The sequence below is a fragment of the Oreochromis niloticus genome, linkage group LG3, assembly GCF_001858045.2.
Source record: "Oreochromis niloticus isolate F11D_XX linkage group LG3, O_niloticus_UMD_NMBU, whole genome shotgun sequence".
Classification (NCBI taxonomy): Eukaryota; Metazoa; Chordata; class Actinopteri; order Cichliformes; family Cichlidae; genus Oreochromis; species Oreochromis niloticus.
The window spans coordinates 47245253-47272558 of NC_031967.2; the positions used below are offsets into that span (position 1 = coordinate 47245253).

The 27306-nt window shown below is 37.1% G+C and overlaps 1 protein-coding gene, 1 long non-coding RNA gene and 5 other non-coding genes across 8 annotated transcripts; 1 reads left to right on the plus strand and 6 right to left on the minus strand.

Annotated features, from left to right (window-relative positions):
- Nucleotides 1-1359: 1359 nt before the first annotated feature.
- On the minus strand, nucleotides 1360-5011 carry LOC102078218 (uncharacterized). The gene is made up of 8 exons (XR_267227.4): nucleotides 4908-5011; nucleotides 3742-3817; nucleotides 3420-3533; nucleotides 2814-2937; nucleotides 2528-2589; nucleotides 2243-2320; nucleotides 1675-1732; nucleotides 1360-1463 (listed from the first exon to the last, which is right to left on the minus strand). It is a non-coding gene; the product is annotated as an uncharacterized LOC102078218 (long non-coding RNA).
- Nucleotides 1538-1629, minus strand: LOC112846582 (small nucleolar RNA SNORD14). Its single transcript, XR_003219592.1, has one exon. It is a non-coding gene; the product is annotated as a small nucleolar RNA SNORD14 (small nucleolar RNA).
- Nucleotides 1807-1898, minus strand: LOC112846583 (small nucleolar RNA SNORD14). The gene has a single exon (XR_003219593.1). It is a non-coding gene; the product is annotated as a small nucleolar RNA SNORD14 (small nucleolar RNA).
- On the minus strand, nucleotides 2391-2483 carry LOC112846581 (small nucleolar RNA SNORD14). Its single transcript, XR_003219591.1, has one exon. It is a non-coding gene; the product is annotated as a small nucleolar RNA SNORD14 (small nucleolar RNA).
- LOC112846580 (small nucleolar RNA SNORD14) lies at nucleotides 2660-2752 on the minus strand. Its single transcript, XR_003219590.1, has one exon. It is a non-coding gene; the product is annotated as a small nucleolar RNA SNORD14 (small nucleolar RNA).
- Nucleotides 3020-3112, minus strand: LOC112846579 (small nucleolar RNA SNORD14). The gene has a single exon (XR_003219589.1). It is a non-coding gene; the product is annotated as a small nucleolar RNA SNORD14 (small nucleolar RNA).
- Nucleotides 5012-5839: 828 nt separating the features above from the next.
- On the plus strand, nucleotides 5840-27306 carry LOC100695074 (tripartite motif-containing protein 2). Of its 2 annotated transcripts, XM_025905513.1 has the most exons (15): nucleotides 5840-5915; nucleotides 6345-6518; nucleotides 14449-15134; nucleotides 16632-16780; nucleotides 17973-18153; nucleotides 18298-18557; nucleotides 19074-19212; nucleotides 19308-19493; nucleotides 20144-20339; nucleotides 21390-21493; nucleotides 21575-21742; nucleotides 21870-22038; nucleotides 23307-23377; nucleotides 23513-23653; nucleotides 23746-27306. In XM_025905513.1, the coding sequence occupies exons 3-15, from the start codon at nucleotides 15036-15038 to the stop codon at nucleotides 23896-23898; spliced, it is 2016 nt and encodes a 671-aa protein (XP_025761298.1). In that variant the 5' UTR covers nucleotides 5840-5915; nucleotides 6345-6518; nucleotides 14449-15035; the 3' UTR covers nucleotides 23899-27306. The 2 variants fall into 2 exon arrangements, with proteins under 2 accessions (XP_025761298.1, XP_019210003.1); XM_019354458.2 differs by lacking the exons at nucleotides 5840-5915; nucleotides 6345-6518 and adding an exon at nucleotides 8638-8777.

Consider the following 27306-nt stretch of genomic DNA (forward strand, 5'->3'; position numbering starts at 1 on the left):
TAAAAACAGTCAGTGATCACTGTTGACCTCCCTCGGCTTTTATTACTGCTAATCATTTATTTAAGCTCAGTTTTTAAAACCTTACAATGCAACTACAGCCCAGCCCATGCAGCAGTATATGAATGACTAACCTCGTATTGTGGATGGATTATCTCACTTGTTCTCCTGGCTGAAGTTTGGTCCGTTTACAGCATCCTGCCATGCAATTACATTTGTTCCTGACCACCGAGAACCCTCACATTAACTTTTATTGAGTGGAAAAAAGTTAGCGTGTTTATATTATGCTCACATAGCTGTGTCGCTAGCGATCACGTAGCACATCGTTATATACCAGCTAGCCAAACTTCAGTAACCCTACAAACATCACTGGTGTTTAGTTTTCTGTCTTCATTTATGTTGGAAGTGATAGCAGAGCTGTATGTTTGAATTTGTTTCAAAAATCCCTTAGTCAGGACATGCTATATTGTATTTAGATAGAAGCTAGCGAGCCAACTTCCTGCTAATTTTTAACTCCGTTAAATGTCATAAATTCCGTTTTCAAGGATGCCTGGATGTTAAACTCAATTGTTACACCTAGTACAGCAGAACCAGGTGTAACCAGGTGATCATTTTATTATAGATGAAAGACTTTAGACAGTTTAACTCTCAGTGATGCCACAGTGATCGTTTGATTTATAGACCTGCAGCGGAGTTTAACTCTGACGCCACTAGCCGTGTCTGGGCTCAAAGACCGGATATAAAACAGTCAGTCACTTAGAAACGGGGGGACTGTTTTACCAACTAGCAAATCAGGTACACCCATTTACCTACCTACTTGTTAATACAGATAATCTCTCACCCAAGACCAACTCAACATTTCATGTATAGCCTGATATATTCCCAGACACACTGGGTTTTCACAGTATTGAATTAATATAGTTGTTAAATATCTGAAAACATTTTCAAAATGTTACTCTTTAGTGTTAAAATTAACATTATGCAATTTACATTCTCCAGGATTCTTCTTCATGTCACAGAGTTAGATCTTGAAAAGTTTGCACAAATCATATCCATCAAATATTTATAGTATTTGCTCAATGCAATGCAGTCCAAAGAGAAAGCGACAGTGTCCATAGTCTACAACTCAACACCCCTTACTGGTTCAACCGTGTTTGAGTGACAGTTTCACTAAGAGAAGACCAATAAAAACCAAAACAAAATCTTTCCACACCCTATTGGATTTTTATTACTTTAAAAATTCTGTACAAGTAAAAACAAAAAAACAACAACAAAGAAACAAACAGTCATTTTAAGTCTAAGAACAACTCATTTATAATCACAAAACTGCTAGCTTGTTTTTTGTTTAACATTAAATTAATGTTTAAGATAAGACTACAGTCAACTTTCAAAGAGCAGGGCAAAAAAAAAAGAAAAAAGCTGAGTTATCTTTGATTGCAGGTCCACCATCAACGTTGACGTCCAGCCTGAAAGTGAGATAAATTGAGATAAAGTTAGCTCTGGAAGAGAAGAGTTCACAAGCAAAGCTACAATCTAATATTCGCTCAGACATCCAAGGAAGATTTGAACCATCTTTGGCATTTAAACCTCTGGTGGAAACTACGAATGGCAGGAAAATCATCATCACAGCGACAAACTCTTCAAAGACTTAAGACTTCATAAAGTTACCGTACATACCAGCTTTAACAGTCTGGAGGATCCACAGATTAGCCTTGTATCCGTGGCAATAAATGCCCTGAAGTGAGAATAAAAATCAAGTTAGTTCTTAAAACAAAAATGTTCAAAAGCAGAGCTACAATCCTCTAATGTTCGCTCAGACATCCAAGGAAGATTTGAACCATCTTTGGTGTTTAAACCTCTGGTGGAAACTACGAATGGCAGGAAAATCATCATCACAGCGAACATTTCCCCTTCATGTTTTAATCCAAACTGTGCAACTTCACAAGCATTTAAAAGGAAAAGAGAAAAATACATATGATAGCGATCGCATGTACAATTTTGGGGGAGAAATCCAATTAAGAGTTTAATCACTACAGTCAAAGTTACAGGGGACACATCTACAACACCCCAGGACTTTAAAGCACAGAGTACAAACTTGCACATATATACACAAGTAATGTGTCCCAATTTTTTAATGTTCAAATAGTGATAATTATTAAAAAAAAAAGTTCCAAAAACTATTTTTGTAACTAAAGTGGCAAAATATCAATCTCCATCCTAGCCAAGAACAGCTTGGAATACGTACCAGCTTCAGGAACTCTGACCACCAACACCAGTCCTGGAGAATCTGCAGGTCTATCCTTCACAGAAACATCCATTCAGCCTGAAAGTGAGATTGAGTTTAGGTCAATATATAAGTAAGAAAGAGACAAGATACAACATGAATTAAATGTTCGCTCAGACATCCAAGGAAGATTTGAACCATCTTCGGTGTTTAAACCTCTGGTGGAAACTACGAATGGCAGGAAAAATCATCATCACAGCGAAACCATTTCAAAAGATGAAGTCCAAAATATTAACAAATACATACCGGCTGCAGCTTTGGTGACACAACGGATTTACAGCTGGTGGGCATAACTGAAGACGTTCATCCTGAAACAGATTGAGGTACAGTCAGTTTTGAAAGACGACATGTTAATAACAAGAGTTAAACTTTAAGTGTTCGCTCAGACATCCAAGGAAGATTTGAACCATCTTTGGTGTTTAAACCTCTGGTGGAAACTACGAATGGCAGGAAAAATCATCATCACAGCGAACTGTAAATTCTTCAGAGCAGCTCTACCGCGATCAAATGACCCCCTTTAACAACAACTTACCCAGAATCAGGTGCAGTGGTGCTGATCCACATCTGCTTCTGTCCATCCAGAACTCCCTGAACCCAGCATGCTAACACAGCCGAGCAGCTTTATGACTTTTACTGAAGGCCATTCTCTGCAACGACTGGCAGAAACAGAAAATACAAGTAGTTAGAAGCAAGAATGAAAATCGGATTTTAAAAGAAATTAAAAAAAATTCCCTTCAGTCGCTCAGACATCCAAGGAAGATTTGAACCATCTTTGGCGTTTAAACCTCTGGTGGAAACTACGAATGGCAGGAAAAATCATCATCACAGCGACTCGGGGTTTAAAGATTTAAGACTTTTTCCACGGTGGAATTACTGTACAGCACATCTGTACTTTTGATCTTCTGTATTTTAGAGAAAATCTAAAGGAATTAAAATTTGTGTTCTCAATTTGTATGTTTAGAAATTACAGATGTACACTGCACAGTCTGTACCCTGGAAAAAGCAGTTCAAAGAAATCACCCATGCCCATGATGAGTGGCTAGTGACCAGGCACAGATTTAACTGGTCTGCAAGCATTTTGCTACACTGTACAAGTTATAGTTAATGCATCAGTGGGTAACTTAACTAATAAACTCACCTGCAGATTTTAGTTCTTGAGGAATTCACCCCATCTTCCACCCTGATGCACTAGAGCACCCTCCACACAGTGTTGTCCCCTTTAAGCTCATTCTCTGTGATGACTGATAGGAACCTGTGGAGACACTTACGGCATTAGAAAGCCAGCATATTAGCAGTAGCTGCTCATTAAGAACAGCTAGTAACGCTCAGACATCCAAGGAAGATTTGAACCATCTTTGGTGTTTAAACCTCTGGTGGAAACTACGAATGGCAGGAAAAACATCATCACAGCGCAAGAAGCTGCTTCATTTACATAGCAAAAAGCACTAAGGAAAACTTACCTTGACTGTGCTGGAGAAAAACTGGAGTCTGCGTCATCCTCGTCAAAAAGAACGCCGTTGAAGCGTCAACATTAAACTGTAAGAAGACACCTTTCAGTTAATAGTTCAAGGCCACAGCGACCAGAATAACTGGATCTCAAGAGAGTTAAACCAGTACAATTATTATTATTATTATTGTTCATTAGCTTTTACACTAGTACATCCAAAAATCTACAGATCTGTGCATCCACAAAAAGGGCCAAAAGCTTGACACCTTTACGATCTTGTTTCACTTCATTTATAAATACTTTAGATTTGACGTAAAATTTTACCATGACTTAGTAGTTCTTGGACACCAACAATTTGTAACTTTGCTATGAAAACTAAATTTTATTCTTATTAGTCTTAAATAAGTAACTGATTACACCTCTGATTGTGGCAGCCATTTTTGAATTACATCACGTAAATTTTCAAAACCCTGAAATGCCTGGTTAATGTTTAAACGGTTTCCTTTAACATAGGTGTGCGATTCCACACTTTTGGACTTTTTATAATTGAGGGTTTTTTGTTTTTTTTAAATTATTTGATTTTTCATGCATTTTTAGTAAGTAACCCATTCATTAATTGTATAGCTAAAGTAACTGAGCTGTATGCTGTTTCACCATATCTGATACCAAAGGTCCATTTCCCTGATTATAATTTGTGCAACACCCCCACCACGTGTTCAGCTGATGGAAATTTCTGGATACTCGTTGCTTGTCATTTTAAATAATGGACGAGTTAAAAAAACAAAACAAAAACAATAATAAAATCGTAAAAAAAAATAAAACAATTGAGCTATTATTTACATGCCTATTGATAAAACCTAAAATTGTTACATCTTCAGTCACATTTTAAACCCTCTTCATGCCACCACATGGTTTTAATTTATATATCACTTGTATGTATGACCAATGCAGCCGTGTAACTGTAACTGAACTGTAATTAACTTTAAATAAACTCTACAGACGTGATGTTACGAGAAAACCACGTGACAAGTTTACAACGACTCCAACACAATCTGCCGCCATCCGTGAAATAAACGCCTCATCGCTGGAAAATATCGGCACGTGACATCTCAACACACAGTAATTAATAAATACAACGTTAGATTTATTAAATAAAGTGAAGATTAAACGCATATTTACCCAGACACAGACCAGCTCCACTCTCTTTGACTGCAGGTTCAAATGACGGAACACCGAGCTCCTCATCCTTTTATCTACAGGCGGCGACTGAACGACTTAATTCAGCTTTACCGCCACCTGTTGGATCGGAGGCTGAACTGACACACTGTTAGTGCCTTCTTTTTAAAATTTTATGTATTCATTTCACGTAAATAAATAATTAATAAATTCAATATAAATAATAATTTATTATTATATTGCTATTTATTGATATAAAAAGAATAGAAGAATAGATATAGATTAAAAAAAAAACTCTAGATTCATGTCACACATACAGGTTGGACCAGCATTTACTTGGAAAACTGCCCTAATCCCTCATTGCATATATTCAACAAGTTGTTTTAAACATTGCTCAGAAATTGTTGACATGAAAGTTTCACACAGTTGCTGCAGAGCCATAATGCGAACATCTGCCACACCTAAAAAGTGCTCTATTGGATCGAGATCTGCTGACTGTGAGGGCCAAGTACAGGGATGTGGATTTGTGACATGGTGCGCTATCCTGCTGGAAGCAGCGATCAGAAAATGGGTACACTGTGGTCATAAAGGGATGGACAGGGTCAGCAACAATACTCAGGTAGCCTGTGGTGTTTAAATGATGTTCAGGTGGTATTAGCACCATACTTACACCACCTGCAGCAGCCTGAATCATTGATATGAGACAGGACAGAACCATGCTTTCATATTCCGGCCGTATCATCACAGCAGAGATTTAGACTCATCACACCAGAAAATGTTTTTCAAGATTTTTCTCTCTCTTTTCTCTGTGAATTTAGCCTCAGTTTCCACCAAGTGTGGCCTTCTGCTGCCATAGCCTTCCTATCATATTGAAGCAGTCTGACCATCCTCCTCTGACCTGGATCTTTTTCTCTTTTTCAGACCCTGTTGATGAGTGTGCAGAAAAATCCCAGATCAGCCATTTCTGAAGTACTCAGACCAGTCTCTGATGTTCAGCTTGAACTTCAGCAGGTTATCTTGTCCATGTGATTGGCTGATCAAATATTTGCATTAAGGCAGAAACCTATATGATGAACCAGAGAGCAGTAAACACATACAAACACATAATAATTAGAATATATGATTAATAAATAAAACAAGCAAAACTTGACTGTATTGTCTTTAAATAAATTCCATATTTGATTAAAAACACAATTCTGTTAAATGTATTTTATCTAAAATGATTTTGAGTGGATTAAAGGTCAATCAGGGGGCGAGAGACACTGAGATAAAGAGAGAGAGTCACTCTCCCTCACTATCACTGAATAACTGACTAACAGAACAACCAATCACCCCTGGATTGAACTCTCCATCTCGCTCCTGATTGGTGGATGCTGCAAAGATGACTGATTGGTGCGTTCCTCCTCTTACCCTCCTCTTCATCCCCTCCCTCCTCCGTAGTGGTGGTGGTGGTGCTGCTGCAAGCTGCTGGTGTTGCCGTGACGATGATATCCTCCCCCTCCCACACACACACACACACTGAGAGGAGAGGCAGCAAACAAGACGCTCTCGTGACGCGATGGCTTCAGGCTGGAGAACAGACAGCAGTGATCGGCTGCGTCTGAGGAAAACATGGTGAGTGCTTTCATTTCCGTGATGAGAGGACAGACAGACGACTGCACGGACAGATGGATGGGTGGATGATTGATGGGTGGAGGAATGTGTGAGGATGACAGCAGCAGCAGCTGTAGCATGCTCTGTTTTCCTGAGAGGGAGCGAGAGAGGGAAGAGGGGAGGACGGAGGAGATGGGGATGGACAGACTGCAGATGGATGAAGGTGGAGAACTGAATGAATGAATTAATGCAGGAACAAACCGATCAGCTTTAAAGCACATACAAGCCTCTCTCTGTGTGTGTGTGTGTGTATGTGAAAGTGTGTGTGTTTGTGTGTGTAGGTGTGTGTGTGTGTGTGTGCGTGCTGTCAGGCCTCTACATGCAGGTTAGCATCCTGAGTGCTAACAGTAACAGGAGGTACGTCACTTCTGTGAACCAAAACTGGGCTGATCTGCTTTTGTTTCTACAGCCACATATAAACAGAGAAATACATACAGCTATGGATGGATTAGCAAACAGACAGCAGGGGCATGGAGCAGCAGGTCAGAGCTTGTTTGACATTTGAAGTTAATGTTTCTTCATTTAAAGTCAGTCGAGTGACTACAAAACATAAACTGACCACAGAGATGAAGAGAAAATGTAGAAATGACTGAAAAGATGCCAAATTGGCTACAAAGATACTGAATATAAGCCGGAAAACATGAAAAACCTTTACAAGAACAAGGAAAAATGACTAAAGAGGATATGAAAAAGGCACACACTTGCTGCAAAGAGACCCAAAACTGAAAGTTAAAAGTAAAGCAAAATAATAATAAGAAGTCTGAGAAGAAATCTAAAATGATTACAAAGAGAGAAAACTAGAAAGAATGCAAAAGAAATGCAACAGTAAAAAAGGTGCAAAATCTCCCCAAAGAAAAGGAATTGAAAATGCAAAAACATCTAGAAGGAGAAAAAAACATACTGTGGAAGAAGAAAAACAGCTGAAAAAAACCCTAAAAATCCCTAAAGAGATGCTAAACTTTTAACAGATGCAAAATTTCAACAAACAAACAAAAAACAAATATAAAGAGATACTAAACTAAGAAAACAAGAAACATCTAACCATTCTCTTCTGCTTATCCAATACCAAGAAACATAACCATGAAAATTGTAACATTATAAAAAAAAACAAAACAAGATATATGAGATAAGATGAGCATTAAAAGATGCAAAATCACTGCAAAGATGAACAAAATAAACAAGATTCACAAAACATTAAGGATGGACCAGGAGCTCATTATCATCACAGTTATTGTTTTATTATAAGTTTGTAACTAAATTATTAGAGGTTTTGTAAAAGGTCGTATTGAGGACAAACTAACCCTGTTAACTAAGTGTAAGTGTGTGAGTTCAGGAGTGTTATGACAACATGGTCAGTAGTGAAAAGCATGAAAATATGTATCTGCATTAACATGATACAGCATTGTGTTGTCATAATGGTGATACCAAGGCCCCAACCTTAAAGCATGATTCTTTGGAGAAGCAAAGCATGAAAGGCCCATGGTGGACCGACTGGGCTGCATTGGTCCTTCAGCTGGATGAACTAAAAATTACTAAAGACGGAGCAAAGCTACTCAAAAACACATCAAATTGACTGCTATTCATTAATTTTCAGCTCATCCAATATAGTCTATCCTAGGTGAGCACAGAGTGACAAGCTGGGTTCATCTTTGACAGGCCATAGAAAAGACTGGATGACTGTGATGAGATGAGAGAAGGAGCCAAACAACTAAGAAACAAACATTGACTATAAAAAGAAAAAAATACGCATGAAGAAGTGCAAATTGCAAACTAAAATAAAGATTGCTTAAAAAAGAGCTTTGATGAAGCGCAAACATCCATGAAATCTGTAAACTGGGCATAAAATTTAAAAAACCCACAAAGAGAAAGAAATAGATGAAGTGGTAAAACATTTTAAATAGAAATCACTGCAAAAGAAAAAAGTAATTACAAACTAAAGAAGAGAGAGAGAGAGGGGTGAGAGAGACCTGCAGAGTGATTAAAACAAAGAGAAAAACAGAAACATTCCCACGGGAATACAAAAGGAGACAGATCAGATTACCTGCTGTGTGTGTTTATGTGTGTGATGTCGTACTGTGTATTTACTGGTGAGCTCTTCAGAAACTGGTTCCACTGGTACGTTTCTCAGGCTGCAGAAAGGATGTTTTGTTTTTTTCCTTTTGACTTCTAAAGAAATCTCACAATCCTCTAATGGGCGCTGGTCTGCTGAGCCAACATGATGTAAGTCTCTCTAATTAAATCAAAATATTAAGTTTGTAAGAACCATAGAGTGCTTTTTGTTTAACCAGCATTCAAAATCAAGTAAATTTAATGTATTACTATGTCAGGTGCCCGTGATGTCTATTTTTTAATGAATACAACAACTCTGATTATTTATTATTTCTGATTTAAATGATGATTTTCCATTCAGTGCATACTGTTATATATAAAATATTCATATCCAAGTAATTAGTTAAGAGAGTTCCAGTTTCTTCCTTTGGAGTTACTGCAATGAATCATTCATTTCCAGCCTTCTACGACCTCCATAAATCTCTAAAACTCCAAGCAGTCAGTTACAGTCGCCTTGCTTCTAACTTTAAGCTTCAACAAAATCAAAATAGACGAGCTATTAAAAACAAACAAACTTGAAAAACAAAAGTTTACGGAAGCTGTACAAAATTTGTAAAGCTTCCATAAACTATCCACACAGACCAAAAGCATTCTTTGTAGCAGGCTATAAATATTTCTGATAAACAGTTGGACATTTTAACAGAGGTGTCTATGGAGAGCTACCAATGACTGTAGACAACAGCTACTCATGTTTAGAGCCTCTAGTGGACCATAGAGGAACTGCAGTTTTTTTGGTCTTTGGCATGATCTTTTAACCCCTGACACTGTAGATGCTTTATGAGCATGTTTAGTTCATGAACAATGAGCAACCCAAGATGATCTCAATTTAGATTTAAATGGTAAGAATATGAGTGCAGATGAGTTACAGAAGTTTTAGCTCATCTGGACAAAGAACCTTCCACAGTTCACAAGAATCACTATTCCTCCCACAGTATTTGTCAGATGTTAAAGAAACTTGCACACAATGATCCCCTAATAGGTCTTCACCCAAAGCCAAGGTCAACGTTAAAGTCACATTTATTTACAGACAACAACCTGTGAATAGTAATGAACTGTGAGATGGATGAGCTACTACATTGTTGATGTTACTGTTAGACTATAATCTCTTTGAAGAGAGCAAAGTGACTCTTACAGAATTACTTTTATAACGAAACTGTCCAATATATATATATATATATATATATATAAAAAAAAAAAAAAACACCCAGCGCGCCCCTGCGGGCGGTTTATCCTTCAAGCTCGGGTCCTCTACCAGAGGCCTGGGAGCTTGAGGGTCCTGCGCAGTATCTTAGCTGTTCCCAGGACTGCGCTCTTCTGGACAGAGATCTCCGATGTTGTTCCCGGGATCTGCATATATATATATGTATATATATATATATATATATATATATATATATTTATAGGGCTTTTAATTGCATTATTTAGACTTTAATAGTGCTGTACCTTTACTAAAGTGGGAAATGACAAGAAAATATCTCAGTTTAAGACCACTGTGGTCAAAAGATGATGATTATTTTCTTCTGCAGTAATTTACATTTTCAGGGCGTCCCCTGCCCATTCATTATGATACAGGGAAAAGTAGAGGCAGGGACAAAACATGAACACTAGGAGCTGAAGTGGAGGTGGGGTTGAAAGCAGCTTGCAGATGTGCACCAACAGCAACTGTGGGGAGGTCAAAGCAGGTTATATAGCATGCTGTGTGAAATTTACCAGCTGGATGTGTGGATAGGTTTGACTTGTTAACTGATATAGATCTGAGCAATATAGTGTAGCTATTCCTCAAAACAGTGTGAGAAGATTAAACACAAACAGGTCAGTATGAACTTGTGTTTGGACAAACATAACTTTGAGTATCCACAGAACATGCAGATACATTCAAAGCATTGATGAATCGCTGACTCTTCTTTATGAATCTGTCAGGAAAGAAAACAAAACAGAGAGAAAGGGTTTGATTGTCTCTTTGCACTGTGACAGTTACAGGCAGCCACCACACACAAGCACACACAAACACCCAAACACAGCAAAAGCATTGTAGAGCAGGGAAGGACTGAGAGTGGAAGAAGGGCAATGTAAGAAAAATAATTTCCTTGATTGTGCCACGTTTGTATGTGTGTGTGTGTGTGTGTGTTTCAGACAGACATAAAGTGTGAGCTTCTCTGTGTAAGGTTGCTTTCACGTCAGGAGAGGTCGTGTTTTCTGGGGGAGGAGGTGTTAAAACAGGATTATATACAAGATCACAGAGAACTCGTAACCATAATCCCTCCTCTTTATGAATTATTCATGAAAATATTCCCTTTTATATTTTACACACAGATATGGGAGTGTATATGCTTTGGCCGAGCAAAGTGACAGTGAAAAATAAACCTATACACCAGACACAAAGAGAGAAGGAAAACAGTCAGGCTTCCAAAAACAGCACTGCCCATAACCTTGTTTTGTAAACTAGTATAAATTTACATGGATTTACAGCAAAAGGAAAGGAGCTATTTATCTGGCTAAAAAATAAAATAAAACCAAAATTTTCTCTTATAAAAGTGATATTATTTATGGCTTTTACAATTATGTTTTTATTTACAGATATGTTAAATCATAGTAATATGATCATTTTACTTACTTTTATTAAAAAGTCAAGTGTGGTTATTTATAACAAAACAAAAACAACAAAAATCCTTTCAGTAGTTAGAAAAAAATGTTAAATTTACAAGAAAGAAAAAACAGAAAAATCAAAAACAATTGTAAACAATAATTAAAAACATAATTATAAATGCAAAAACTGTAATTGTATTTTTATTGTATTTTGTTTTATTTGCAGTGGTGTAGAGTATACACACAGTAGTTAGTATTAAATGTTTTTAAATGTAAAATTATTTTCATCTTTGCATATGAAACACTTAACATGTTTCATTAGATTCATGGTTCCCCCTCAACCCACAGGCAGTGATCCTGCATCTGTAACGGGGTTTTCTGCTTTATGTGTACAGTGCACTGTACACTGGTAGTGTGGCTTTAGTTAAAGTGTTATATTTTATAGAACTGACTAATACATGTGTTTTTTTTTCCATTGACTAGTGGAACAAATTGAGCTTTTTTTCTATCATGTGCTGTAGGACCAGAGCTAAAATTCAATTTTTAGGTGCTCACACTGATTCAGCATCATTACCACCATCTCTGTAACTTCAACATGATAGTAAAAAAACAAACAAAGAAAGAAAAAACCCAGACTGTGACCTGGAACACTTTGTGAACCGAGCCATAATCATTGCAGCTCTCAGCACACTGCCAGCTAAATTTAGACTAAATTTCTGGGATTATAGAGGACATGACTGCTTCACTTTTTGGTGTATTTCCTCCTAGTTGGTGAACCCCCTCACCCCAGTCCTATGCAGTCTGTTACTATGGAAACCAGAACCTCCCTCCCCACCCGGCTCCCTCTCTATTCTCCATCACTTTGAAGATTTTTTGTTGACCTACATTACTGCTTCCAGAAGCTCTTCATAGTATTTTACTCCAGATTTGCTGTTCCTGGTGCTCCAACAAGCAACAACATGCAGTCATCCCCCCTGTTTGTGGATCATTGCATCTCTCCATGGCTTCCTACACAGGTTTAGCTTGATGTATCGTACCATTTGGGAGGCTATGCAGTCAGGTGAAATATTAAACCCACCTTTGATGCATTATGTTTACATGATAGAGGGTAAGTAGCAACCAGATGCAGCCAATCAAATGCATGTGGTTAATTGCTTATCAACACCTCTATGAAACTAAAATTTTGTTAGTAGTCAAATGTGAAGCCATCTGTGCAACAGCATAAGCTTGGTCCAAATTAGGCCATGCAAAAGGACAATTGTCCCAAGCACACAAGCAAATGTACAGCAGAATGGCTGAAAAAGAAAAGAATCAAGGTGCTGTAATGGCCCATTCAAGTCCAGACGTCACCCTGATTGAAATGCTGTGGTGGGACGATAAGGGAGCTGTGCATAGATAGATCCAGCAAACCTCAAACAGCTGAGGCAATGTTGTAAAGACATAAAAGTTGTAAAGAACAGTGCCCATAATTCCTCCACAACAATGTTAGAGACTGATAAAGTCATGGTTCTTTAATGTGCTGAATCATGCAGTGTCATTTTAAAAGAGAGTTTTCCACCAGACTACATAGAGTCCTGTGAAAAAAAACTCTTTTTTTCACGTGAATATATGAGCATTAGTGTATTTTTTCCAGCTAGTAACCATAATTTGTGCTTATATCTGCACCTGGAAAAAATGTGTTTATAGTAAGTAACAGTTCTCTGGATAAGAGAAACTTGGAGGAGTTTTTTTTTAAACACTTATCCCTATCACCACGGAAGAATATGATTTGAACTGTAAAAATTTGAATTATGATTTTGTAAATTAGATGGCAAATAGTAGCCTTTTAACAATAAACCAATGGACACTTATGTTCGTAAAACCTCTCAAACGCCGCGTTAATTAAATGCAATTGAAATATCCAATCCAATCCAATTTAAGAGCAACTGAAAGCCAGGAAATATTAACACAAATTAAACAGTGTCATATATAAATATTAAAGTGAGACTAATAAAGCCAGTACTGACAGTACTAAAGCTTGGATCATTAGCTAACATGAAGAAAGGCCAGAAAGAGAATGAGACTGATTGGTCAAGACAATTCAAACCACTTTATCTACATGTAAATCAAATATGTCAGCAGAAATTTGATTTACTTTACCAATTAAGAAATACTTTTACAATTTGCCAATATTTGTATTTCCTAAACAATATTACACAATCCACCTGTAACACATATCCGATAAATTAATTAATTATTAAGTAAAACAAAGAAAAAAAAAGAAAGACAATCAGATCCATGTAACACCAAATCATGATTTTTATAAGTTACAAACAAAGCTGAGTTGTCTAGTTCAGTGAATATAATGGAACATCATATGCCAAGTTTCATTGACTACAAGCTCACTAGCCTTTATTATTGTCAGTCAGCTAGCCAAAACTGATTGGAAAGGCGATTCTTCAAAAGTCCTGTTATATGTCAGATAAGTGCATTAAAAATGCTTTGAAAGGGAGGGACCAGGATGGTAATTTAGCTCTCATATGGAGACAGCCTCAAGTGGCCACTGGAGGAACTGCAGTTTTTGGAACTTATGTTCTTACGTTATGTAAGCTGTGGAGATTGGTGCTTGGTTCTCTTTAAAAGAAAAGCACTCTGTGCTGTTCCTTGTGATTACATAAATTTCCTGAAATCAAAATATAGAAAAGAAACTTTGAGAGTGCGAGAAATAATAACATAATTTCTTTAAATTACTTTCTTTCTTTCTGACCGAATTTGCTACGTCCTATGGCGTGTTTACAGACTGTAACCTAAACACCTCAGCTCCATATGGCCAGTAAAAGCAGATCATTGGGAAGTTCATTCAGAGGGAAACTCATACATGACACTTGGTCAAGTAACTGCAAGACTTTGTGACTCCGTGAATACCTAAGAAAATATCTTACAGGGCATTGCACACTCATTACCCATGGAAATACAGGTTTCCCAGTGCCATAAAGGGTTTTTTATTTAGTGACAGTTTGAGGTACTATGACCCACATTTAGTAATTACATTTAATCTACCTGATAACACTTCATCTTAAGACTGAGACAAAGGCAAAATGACAAAGTATGAACACAGTCAAGAGTTAGATGCTTAAGTATAAAACCTCTTTTCTCTCTCCATGTTTATCTGCTTTTCCAACTAATTCCCATTCCTCTCTCTGTCTCGTTTCTGCAGGACACAGTGTGATCTGCCTTCAGCTTGAACCCTATGTGAATCAAATTAACACCATAGTTTATTGCTTTTCACCCAATAAGACCTAAAGAGGATTGACCACTTTCATTCACTATAATTGTCTTGGTTTATGTGCTTGAAGAAACATCACATGGAAGCAGAACGATGTTTTAAATGGGATACTTACTTAAATGTGGATACCTGGACACTCTTTTCACCATTAGTGGAATAACATATGCCAAAGTTTCATTGACTACAAGCTCACTAGCCTGGATTACTGTACCCTGAAATTACAGAAAAAACAAACCTGCATCTGGATTTCTGGCATTCTTTTCTGGAGGTGAAATGTTGACATGCTTTTCCAGAGATCTAGCATCCACCAAGAGTTATCACAAGGAGTTCATATGAAAATTTGATCCTTTTCTGTTGAATACATAATGGAATAAAAGGGTGAGACAAGGTGCTTACAAAAACAAACAGTTCAAATACATCTGGAACCTTGTATCCAAACATAGAGCCCCTTCCCCTGGCTGCAGAGTGGAAACAGGGGTGTGTTTGGAGGTTTACCCTCACCAGGCTGCCACTTGCAGATGGAGGCCCACCAACACTCCCCAGATAGCAGCAGTGAGGAGTGCACCGTCCTGGAGGCTCCGCCCGGCAAAAACGCCTGCCCACAACATGCAGGGAAGGTAGGTATCCAGTAGGTATGCAAATGTACTAAACTACATATTAAATGTGAAATGAAAGAAAGCAAAAACTTGTCCACATATGAGTCAAAGCCAAAATTAGCTCAAACCTTGGAAGTCAATTTCAGTTGGCTAAGAACAAAACTTTCTGTTAACCATTGTCTTTGATCTACCCTCTATGGGCACAAAGCCAGCTTTTGAGGGTTTCTGGTGTAACCAATAGGTATCTGGACAGGTTACTTCCTATTCTACCCTCCACACAGACTGTTTAGCTGCATGCAACCAAAGCCTGCTGAAACATGATTGGTGGTAGTCAATGCAACTACAAATGGAAACCAGAAGTTTTCCAATACCATACAATGTTCACGCCTGACCTCCATATTATAATCCATATTTATTTTTATATTCAACCCATATAGCTCCAATATAAACTAAACTAAACTAAAGCTTTTTCTTGATTCATGTGACCCAGACCTTTGACCTATGGCCTTGAACCATTATATACTAAAATTATGTATTTCATTACCTTTACTCCCATGATTGGAGCAGAATTGGTTAAAATCATTGTTTTTTTAAATCTAAAAACTTGAAATTTTAACATATTCATATACAATGCATGCTCAATCATCCAAATAAGTAAATCCCAAAGGTTGATTGTTATATCCAAATGAACAGAATCAATCTTTTGGGAGATACTTTCTTTAAATCTTTTCTTCTATGTCAATTTTGACCTTTGACATTAACAATCAAGGCAAATGTCAAATGCTGAGCATTTCTGGGTACTCATGTCGCCCAAGGCCGAGTATATTCTTGTAAAGTTTGAAGATGAGCCATAAAAAAAATTGGGTTAATATAAAGTTTTTACTGATTTTCACTTTTGTTGTGACCTTGATGTGATTTTCAGCAAAATTATTCAGCTTAAGCCTTTATTTGTACCTACCATCAGACAAAATTTTAAAATGATATTTTGAAAACTAGACTGAAGACTGAAGTTGACCAGATAGACAAACAAATTGAACCAATTACCAAAGACTGGTAAAGACTGGACTGTAAAAGACTGGGTGGCTGTAGCTCATTAGGTATCGCAGGTTATCCACAAACTAGAAGGTTTAAAATGTTGCAATTTTTTTTTAACTGTTTTAGCTGGTGCTGTTTCTTGGACAGTAGCACTGACTACTATGACAAGACTCATAGACTCAATGGTGCGCTGTTAAGTAATATGATGTTTGCAAAAACATAAGTTTATAGGACAGATATGAGCAAGTTATGATTCTCAACATTAAACTTTAAAGTGTAAGCCCAAAGCCTGATCTGTGTTTTCTATATGTTGTTCCTATTTAATCCAGTTAATGACTAGCAACTGTACAACAATGAGACTAAACTAAAGCCTGCATTTTAAATATATCTAGGCTATCATGGTGCATTTAAGTCTTAAGTTTTTCTCAGAGTGTACCTTCTCTCTCCTCTTTCCTCCCCCCATGCAAACCTTTCCATTTGCAGGTTGCTGACTTGTACTGCTCTGCCTGCAAGTGCGCACTGTGTGAGGACTGTCTTCCCGACCATGCAGAGCACCCTAAGGTGGCCCTCAGCCAGGCCCTCGAGCAGCACCGCAACAACCTGCAGGAAAGACTGGGCGCTGTTCAGGACAGGTACAGGTTGAAATACCTGGTACAACATTAATAAACTATATTCAGTCCATTAATCTGTGCCCCCAACAAACCCTTATGTTATAGCATTGTGCAGTGGTGCTATTTCTATTTATCAACAAAAACACACACAAAAAACCCCAAAACTCTAATGCTGAATTACTTTTTTAAATATTATAAACTGCAGAAGTAAGCCAATGATAAATATCTCCTGCCGTTTATTAGGATTTTATTATTTTTATATATTATATATTTTTATTACTTCCCTAAGACCAGCAGAGGGCTCTCTCATTTACCAAGCTTCATTTAATAGTGTTTGTTGCAGCAATTCACAGATGTTCCCTAAATGCCTCACATTTTTTAAAGAAAATAATAGATGCGTGAGAGTGTTCTGGGCCCAGGACTTTTCTCAAGATAGACAAATAATAATCTCTGCAATTCCATTATTTGGTTAAATAAATGTTTATGTAAGTTTGAAGAGAATTGGATGAATGGTTCTTGAGAAAAATGAAGAACAGATGGGTACCAGACCTGCAGAGAATTGTTGAATTAGCAGTGTACAATGCTACAAATGCTACTGTGGGAATAAGATAGTTGAAAGATTTCTTAAAATACATACGGGCGAGAGTAGAAAGTTAAAGAAGTTACTAAGTATTTCTAGTGAATACCATGCCCATCCACTCATGTATGGAATTATAGTAAGCAGGGAGTAGTAAGTGTAGGTCCCACATACAAAATGCACTTAAAATATTAAAAGTCAAAGTTTTCCCTTTGCAAAAATTGGAATAAATAAAAATACAAATCATCTGATAGCATTTAATTCTTATAGCTCCAACAGGTACAAATGTATTTGCTGTGGAGAACAAGTGGCATGACAAATGACATATTCAGTTAAAGAATAATGCACCTAATATAACTCAATCACGAGTAACTATTAATAGACAGTGAATGGAGGAAAGAGGAGATGCTGACATCTGGTGGACAGTGAGCAAAATACAGGACAAGGATTAAATGATTTACCAGGCTGTAAAAGCTTAACACTAACAATAACATGTTATTAATTTTTCTCAATTAAAAATACAGGTTTCATATGTAAATATTTAACAACATAAATGTAGCATAAAGAAAGCTTGCTATTGTTGTTTTGCAAATTAGATGTGTAACAGCCTTTCTCTTTTGTACCTGTCCTCTCTAGACTCCCTCAGATTTCAGATGTACTGTCCTTTGTTAAAGAGATCCTCCAGCAGCTGACCAATCAGAGGGCTTCCATTGAAGAGGACATTCAATCAAGCTTCGAGGACTTACACAAGCAGCTGGATGTTCGAAAGAGTGTACTGCTGATGGAGCTGGAAGTTACATACGGACTCAAACAGAAGGTGAACAGAGTTTGTTTAATTTTTCCTTTGATTCTTTGGAAAAAGTACAACCTCTTCAGTCACTGGGATACTTCTTTAAATAAAACACATCAAATAAAACAAGTCTGAAACTGTCTTATGAAATTTTTCTTTTTCTGTCTCCAGGTTCTCCAAGCCCAGATAGACAGTCTTCTACGGGGAGAAGGGGACATCACAGCCACCTGTACCCAGGCAGAGGAGGCTCTGGCTGGAGAACCCTGTGTGGCGAGCCTGCAGGTGGAGCGAGAGCTGTGGGAGAGGCTGGGTGAGCTTGCTGGTCTTGGTTTGCCATGCCAGCCGGAAGAGAATGACCAGCTGGATCTGGTGATGGAGACAGATGGGTTAAGGAAGTCCATACACAACCTGGGGACTATTGTCACAACCAGGTGAGACAATTCTAAACAATTTCACCTCAGTTTTATTTATTTAATGCTACATCACAACAACAGCTACCTTAAAGCAATTTGTATTGTAAAGTAAAGACCCTACAATAATACAGAGAAAACAGAAAACCCCCTAAATTCAGATGGTCTCCTATGAGCAAGCACTCCAGCAGTGGTGGGAAGGAAAAACTGCCTTTTAACAGGAAGAAACCACTAGCAGAAGCAGGCTTAGGGAGGGTCGGCCATCTGCTACAACTGGTTTGAGGTGAAAGGAGAAAGATAAGAAAATACACGCTGTGGTAGAGAGCCAGAGATTATATGCAGAGCGGTGTATAAACCTACAGTGAATGAAAAAGGTGAGTGAAAAAAAAACACAGAAACATTCAGTGCATCATAGAAATCCCCCATCTCTAAGAGCATGGGGTTTGGGGGCATTTCAATGTTGAGCAAAAACATTCAACCCTGTGGTTTTGGATTTAATGCAATTTCATTAACACTCGTCTTTCTTCTCGTCCTCAGTGCGGTGGCAAGCCAGAGCGAAGCCATGGGTGCAGGTCTTGAGCAATGCATTGTTGGGCATCCTGCCTCGGTTACCATTGTAACAAGAGACAAGTCAGGGGGAGCCTGCAAGAGTGGAAATGCGATCCTCTCTGCTGAGGTTTATTCTACACCCAAACTCCTTAAAATTAAGTACTACTCTGTGTTCACACTTCAATACAAACAGTGACAAAACATGATCATGTGTTCATGCAGGTATTCACACCAGACGGCAGCATAGTAGATGGTGAGATAGTGGACCACAAGAATGGGACTTATGAATTTGTGTACACGGTGCCAAAGGAGGGTGACTTCTCACTGGCTCTCCGTTTGTATGACCAGCACATCAAAGGAAGTCCCTTCAAACTGACTGTCACCAAGACTCTAGAGGCTGAACTAGACGTAGGTGGATCTTTCTTTCAATATTAGTGAATTTCTACTGTCCGTTTGTCAAATAATGTCTAAATTCCTTTAATGTCAAATGTGATATACACCAACAGCCCAAACTTGTCCTTGGGGTGTCAACCAGTGCTATTTTGTCATAGCCAATGGCACGGCTCATTGATGTCCAAAGTGTCCTTCAGCATCTGTGCCCTGACGCATCAGCTTATGACATTACTGAAAGGGATCTGACACTCACAAGATATTTTTAATTATTGCTATGAAGGCCTAGTCAAGTAGTTTTACCTGGATCTAAGAGCTTGTTAATCCTCTTCTCATCAAACGAAACTGATATTCAAGTATGTCCAATCTCACTGCAAAACTTTGTGCTGATTTCATCACACAACACAGAAAAGCTCATATTGTCATATTGTAATGTTTTGCTTGTCTTTTGAAGGTCAAAGCTCTTGAGCAACAATGATTCAAGCAACACAACTCAAGCATTTAGTCCATTGACATTAAACTTGAAAACCTAAATTTATTTGATTGAGCTTACCCTACATTCATCAATTCATTGACTTTGGCAAAAGATGCAGGAAGCTTTCCAAACAAAAACCATATAAACTTCATAGTTACTGTGTAATGTGTTTCCCTTTTTTCTGTCTCTCCAGGTTTCTCCCTCTACAACAACGGCAACCAACTCAGCAGCCAATGCTACGCCGTCCACTGGGTCCTCTGAAGGAGCAAAGAGACGAGGAAAGTCACCTGGTCAGAAGAAGAAAGGCTCAAAGAGGGCTAGCAGTGCCCTTGGTACCCCAAGGCGCAAAACTCAGAACCCCATTGAGGATGACCTCATTTTTAGGATCGGTGAGACATTTACCTGGAAGAAAGGAATTGTGCAGACAGACTAGGATATTGTACACCTGCTTATTTAAAGCTAGTATATCCTCATTTTTGTGACAACGAAAGGTCATTTTAATGCTTCAATCAATGTAGGCTTACTTCTCCCCATCATATGAGTCATTTTTTCCACCATGGTGGAATTTTCATCTGGCTGATTCCAGTGTCTGTTACTTATTTCATGCTAAAGTTTATGAAGGGACTAAAGTAATGCCATTGTGAATTTTAAAAGCTCAGATTCACCAAATTGTTTTAGCACACAAGTATGATGGGACTTGTGTCAGAATAACTCTAATCTTTGACATTACAGCTAATCTTAGATTCTCCTACCTTAAATTTGTTCTAGAATTGCACCACACATATGAAAATTATTGTTTTAGAATAATCAAAATTCATTTGTAATAGCAAGAAAAAGACAATATGAATCTTTCCATAAAAAAAAAACAAAGTCAGTGGAACAAAAAGGACAGGGTTTGGGACAGTTAACATCATCATACAGTGCCCTGATTTTCAAAACTACATAAAAAAATTGCCTCCCTGTATAATCCCACCAATTCAACAAGCAAAAAGTTGTTGAAAACATGTTCAAGATTACTTTGATATTCAGCTAAAATGATAAAGGTGAAATGCCCAGTTTTAGTCTTGATAATGATACTCCACTCAGATGTCTTTTAGACCTCTAATCAACTCGTTCAAAAGGTAGGTAAATGTGAAATGGTCTTCCATAGAAAGTCTTTCTACAAAGTCAGAAAGACAAAAAGAAAACATGAAAAAAACTTGAAAATGAATTTTCACCTTTCACTTTCAACAAAATTTACACAAAGGGGGCTTCTTTATAAAACAAAAAAACAAAATCCATGGGTATTTTGTGCTTGAGGGGGTAGGTCTAGTCCAAATGTATGTTCAAGGAAACTTGAAGTCAAATTGAAGCTTCATGCCAAAGGTTAGTGCCTCAGTGGTAGCTGAAAGAAATTTCTCTATATAATGGAATTTAAAATCATATTTTGCACTATTCAGGAACAAAGGGAAGGAATAAAGGAGAGTTCACCAATCTTCAAGGAGTAGCTGCCTCTTCCAATGGTAGGATACTGATCGCTGACAGCAACAATCAGTGTGTCCAGGTATGGCCTGTCTCTGAAAAGCTGCAGGGTTCATTAAAAAAGCCCAAATTTGTGTTGGTTAAACAATGTATATATGTCCAGATTTTCACCAATGAGGGAGAATTCAAGAGTCGTTTTGGAGTGCGGGGACGATCGCCAGGTCAGCTACAGCGCCCAACTGGTGTAGCCGTGCACCCCAGTGGTGACATCATCATTGCTGACTATGACAATAAGTGGGTCAGCATTTTCTCCTGTGAGGGCAAATTCAAGGTATGTGTGCTGATATGTCTGGAGTTGAAGGGGTATTGTACTTTATTGCGAGCAAACGCTCATTCTAATGTTTTCTGTGTTGTTGATCTATGCAGCAATCTTATTGTTTGTATTTGTTGTTCACCAGGCAAAACTTGGCTCCGGAAGACTCATGGGACCAAAGGGCGTGTCTGTGGACCAAAACGGTCATGTTATTGTGGTTGACAACAAAGCTTGTACTGTCTTCATCTTTCAGCTGACTGGAAAGCTTATTACCAAGTTTGGAAGCCGGGGCAATGGTGACAAGCAGTTTGCAGGTAATGTGGACTAAATTATATTATTTCACGTAATTTAATTCCCAAAAATCTACTATGGGCTGTGAATTAAAGAATAAATATATATAAAGAAGAAAAGGCAAATATATGAAGAGAAAATGTTTGATTCTGGATTGTCTTGAGATTAACGACTCTTTAAAAAGTTTGTACTATAGGCAAGGCAAGGCAAGTTTATTTATATAGCACAATTCAACAACAAGGTGATTCAAAGTGCTTTACAGAGACATTAAAAACAAAAACAAATAAAAAGCACGATTTAAAATTAATTAAAACAAGCATACAAACAAACAAACAAACAAACAAACAAAACAGTATATAAAATCAGTAGTTAAAAAGTAGGTTTTGAAATTTAAACTTAAATGTGGATTTGGTGCTTTATTCAAATGCAGCTGAGAATAGGTGAGTCTTCAACCTGGTTTTAAATAAACTGAGTGTTTCAGCTGATCTGAGGCTTTCTGGGAGTTTGTTCCAGATATAAGGAGCATAAAAGCTGAATGCAGCTTCTCCGTGTCTGGTTCTGATATATAGGAAACATTGATGTTTTTAACCCCATGAGGTCTGAGTCATCACTGGTAATGAAAGCAGTACTAACTGCCCTAACCCCATGTTTTGGTGACCAGCACAAAGTATAAGAAATGTAAATAGTTAGAGCAATTAGATTGCGTACCCTTTTGTCCCCTGACTGCCAAAACAATGAAAATGATACGTCCTAAAAGTTAAGAATTGGGACAATCACCACTGATGGCTTAGATCTGAGAGGGTTAAAACATTTACCCCCCAACTTTTGGCAATAAGGGAACAAACAACATTTTAACTTGAATTTCTTGTTTGTCCCAGGCTTTGAGGCTAGGGTTGTAGTTATCACTGATGACCTCAGAAGGTTTACGTGCGCTAATAAAAGTACTTAGGTGATGGCTGACAGTTGAATAATTAACTTGCTAAGTCTGAAAATTGATTTAAGAACTGAGTGCATTTGAAATTCTGTTTAAAGTTTAACCGAATGACATTTAAATCACTTGACGACCCCAACCTTTAACTGTAAAATATTGTACATTTTGTTTTTTCTTTTCTTTTTCCCCAATCATTCTAACAGACTTCAAGAACTATTCAGATAGACAAATACCAGTATTACCTTTCTCTAAAATACTTGCGAATTGAAAATGTTAAAAGAGGCTGAAGCTAATTGAAAATACATTGTTCGTTGTACAATGTACAACCTATTTCTTTGTTCCTGTATTTCTTTCCTAAAGGTCCCCACTTTGCAGCAGTGAACAAAAACAATGAAATCATTGTGACAGACTTCCATAACCACTCTGTTAAGGTACAGCATTTTACTGAGCTTAAAGGATAGTTTTAGTGTAATTTTATGGTAAACAAGCAAATATTTCATGTCAAGTCCAAGGATGCTTTCAGAGGATTTAAAATAATATATCTTTATCATTATTTCTCTGGTCAGGTTTTCACGCTTGAAGGAGAGCTTGTATTGAAATTTGGTTCAAATGGTGAAGGAAATGGCCAGTTCAATGCTCCCACTGGTGTAGCGGTGGATATTAATGGGAACATCATTGTAGCTGATTGGGGCAATAGCAGAATACAGGTAAAACATTTATATATGGTCAAACTTTTATATATAAGCCCTACTGTGTAAGTTTTTTATATATAAATAATACATATCTTCGACATTTCCAGGTGTTTGATGGCAGTGGCTCCTTCCTGTCCTATATCAACACATCAGCAGACCCTCTTTATGGACCCCAAGGTCTGGCTCTGACTTCAGACGGACACGTTGTAGTGGCTGACTCTGGCAATCATTGCTTTAAAGTCTACCGCTACCTACAATGATGGAGGCTTGCATGATGATGGGGGATGGTGACGTGGACGCGGTAGACAAGTTGATGGTTTAAACGAAGCGACAGAGTGAGCACTGTCAAATAATATGAATTACTGCATGAGCCTCTAACTGCTCCCTGTGAATGTGGAAAATGGGATAGAAGGGATGAAAAAGTCAAAGAAAAAGTGCTCAGTTCCCATTCTGGGTTTCAACCAGAACTCATGAGGGAAATACCTAATTTGAATGTTTTTGGTGATTATTATTAGGTAAGATCATAAAAAAATAAAAATAAAACAAAACATTGATAGTTGACGAGTCTCAAGAGGGTTTAAGATAGGCTCAAGTGAAAATCTCAATAATTTCCAGCTGTCATACAGACATTGAAGAATGGGATGTAGATAAAAGTTATGCAATACTGGTTCAGAGATGTCAAATTTGACAGTGTCTATAAATGGGCTAATGAGGAAAGCTTTAGATAATAAAATTAAAAAACTAAAACCAAACAAAGGCTGCAAGAGAGATGATAATGATTTCTTCAGAAACAACTGCTTACTAAATTTACGATGTGGTCAATGAGACAGAAAAAGAAGCAAAGGCATTAATATGGACACAAAGGGACATAATGGAAATAATGTGGAGAGAATGAATTGAAAGACTGAAAGTTTTCTAATGTTCTGCCTTCTTGTGCTGTATGTAATACACAAAATAATTGCTTATGAGCTAAAAGAGACCTATGTCTTCCAATTCCATTACATAATTAGAGACTTCCACTGTGGATTTAGTGCCACACTTTAACAGCCCTTGAGCAAAGCACTTAACTTAAAGCTAGCCCAGCTGGAGAGGACTGCAGATGTGCTGAAGCATACAAGATTTCATTTGTAAATATGACAAAAAAAATTCCAAATTTATAAGACATAGACCACTTTTAGCCCAAAGTGCATTGTTTGTACATTAGGATTGTTTGAACATGGAATGTTATTTTGATCCCATATAACAGTATTCTTTACAAATCTTAGGTAATAGATTCATTATTAGAAATGATTGCTTGGCTCTAATTCTGACTGTCTGAATTAATGACTGATTGACTTGATTTGACAAGAAGCGTTGTGTGTCTATGCTTGGTTTGAGTGTTCAGATATTTTTTCCTGATAAATCTGTTGCAATGAGAAAAAAGTGAAAAATTTATCCTATATATTTGTGAAGATACATTTAATAATATTGCATAAGCTGTAATCAACATATTTGGAATCAGTAACAGCAGCCGTCTTTTGCAGGAACATTTGCAGGTCTGGTGCCCTCATGAGCCCTTTGAGCCATTGTGTTTCCATTGCATTGTAGGATCAACTGATTTTATGATGTGAACAAACCCGTTTTACAATGTCAAGGTCTGTGATACCAATTCACAACGCATAAGTTAACAGAACTGATGTCCCATGAGATCAAAACAACAACAACAGTGACAACAATGAAGGGGACCAGGATGGTTGCTGCATTTACATTTAATGTGCTCCCTAGAACTCCTCGCTATGTCCTGCAGTTGAAATGCCCTATTTTTACATATTTCTCTATGCTTGTCACCATGGCAACAAAATATCAGAATTTGGGGGAAGGAATTCTAGAATGTCTCTATTCATTCTTCCTTATTGACAAGGATACAAGAATGCTTTAAGAATTCTGAAAAACTGCTGTTGCCCGCTTGTAAAATTCCACATATTCTGTCAAAAAAGAGAATACCTCAGTGTTCTAGAAGCATGCCTCTGTTGTTATGTAACTGTTGACATCAAACATATCAGACATCTACCGTGAGCTCCCATTTTACAAATCTAAGCTAAAAGACAATTTACAGTAACGTCAGTAATGTATATTTAAAGTAATGTTAAAGTCTCAAGCATTAGCCATTTACATTCGGAAAAGTGCTATATGCCAGTAATAATGAAACTACAAAGCATTTACATAAATTGTTGAATAGGCAAGACAAGAATTTATGTTATTTCCATCTGCAATGAGTTGGGGAATATTAATATACTGCAAACTTCTTTGTTGATTGTGGTAGTTTAAGTGGCATCACATCAATTACTTACACATTTAGTTTTTACTGAAACAGGAATTAAGAAACTCATCATTATGTTCACAGTTGGTCAGAGATTCTCTAAGTTATATATTTTACTACTTCTATTTATTGCTTATTTATTATTTATTTATCTAATTAGTTATTTTCATCTTGCCATTTGATTGTGTTACACCATGTGCATTTAAATTCATAAGTGCCCGTTGCATTTCTACTTATTTGGCATTTCAGTCTTTAGGCTGTATTGAAATGGGACTGGGATTAGAACTGCTGTTAATATTTTGTGAAGTTTCCTTAGTTTTTTTTTTTATTTTTTTATTTTTTGTTAAATTAAAAAATCAAGCTTGTCAGTTAGCAAAAACAGCTCATTAGCAACTCATTTTGGGATCAACAACACTTTTAACTCAAAACTAATAAGTTAGTTGTAAAAACAGTGCAGTGCAATGACCAACCTTATAAAAACATTAGCTTTAAATGGCTAATACTGCTTGTTTCTTACATAACTGATTACAAGCTAACTTATTAATTTTGACTTGTTTGTAGCCCTCAGTTTGATGTTGAATGTTGATCATTTTTTCACATAGAAACAACAAAATCACTTTTAATAACAATGAAACAACTTCATCTTCAATACAATGACAGTAATTATTATTCAGTCCAGTAAAAAAAAAGTTTGGCATCTCCTCGTTTGTCAGTTCATGGATTTGTTGAGACTATATTTTCTAACATAAGCATCATGTAATGCTGCTAAGTGTCAGATTTTGCTCATCAACTTGAAATAAGATGTTTTGATTTGTTGGTACTATTGATTGTTTTAAAGAAATCCGACTGTGTTTCCTAATGTAACCTGGGCTTTGTTTACTGGATATTGAGCCTTAATGTTGGTATTGCATATGAATGTTGTTTGATCTGGTAGAATTGCCTTCTCAGTAATTTTGATGTGATGATCGTTTTGGAAAAATACAGTAAACAAGATTTAATTACAATTTCAGACACAAACAGCTCATTTGTAGCCGACACAACCATTGCACATTTTCTTTTGGAATCCTGAAAAATAAAAAATAAAAAATGCCATTGCACATATGTACAAATGTGGGTGTTTTACGTGTAAGATTTTTAGCAGAAAATGCAACAGCATTGTGTATTGCACTGGTTTGACTTTTTTTTTCCTGCAATCCTATTATGGTGTTTTAGAAGACAGCTTTCAAAATACTGATCGCTTTCATACAGTGTCACTTTCAAGGTCTTTCTCGCTCTGTAACTGCTGTCATGTCTGTTTACTGTTATGGGCTATGACTTAATATCCACATACACTCAACACTGAAAATAAAGCATTGACTACTGAATAGCA

Excerpts from the sequence above, each read along its gene's own strand:
- LOC100695074 (XM_025905513.1), top strand. The coding sequence starts at position 15,036 with ATGGAGGCCCACCAACACTCCCCAGATAGCAGCAGTGAGGAGTGCACC. Across the intron at positions 18,154-18,297 it reads CATACGGACTCAAACAGAAG|GTTCTCCAAGCCCAGATAGA; the intron begins GTGAACAGAGTT and ends TTCTGTCTCCAG. Across the intron at positions 23,378-23,512 it reads TCCATAACCACTCTGTTAAG|GTTTTCACGCTTGAAGGAGA; the intron begins GTACAGCATTTT and ends TTCTCTGGTCAG.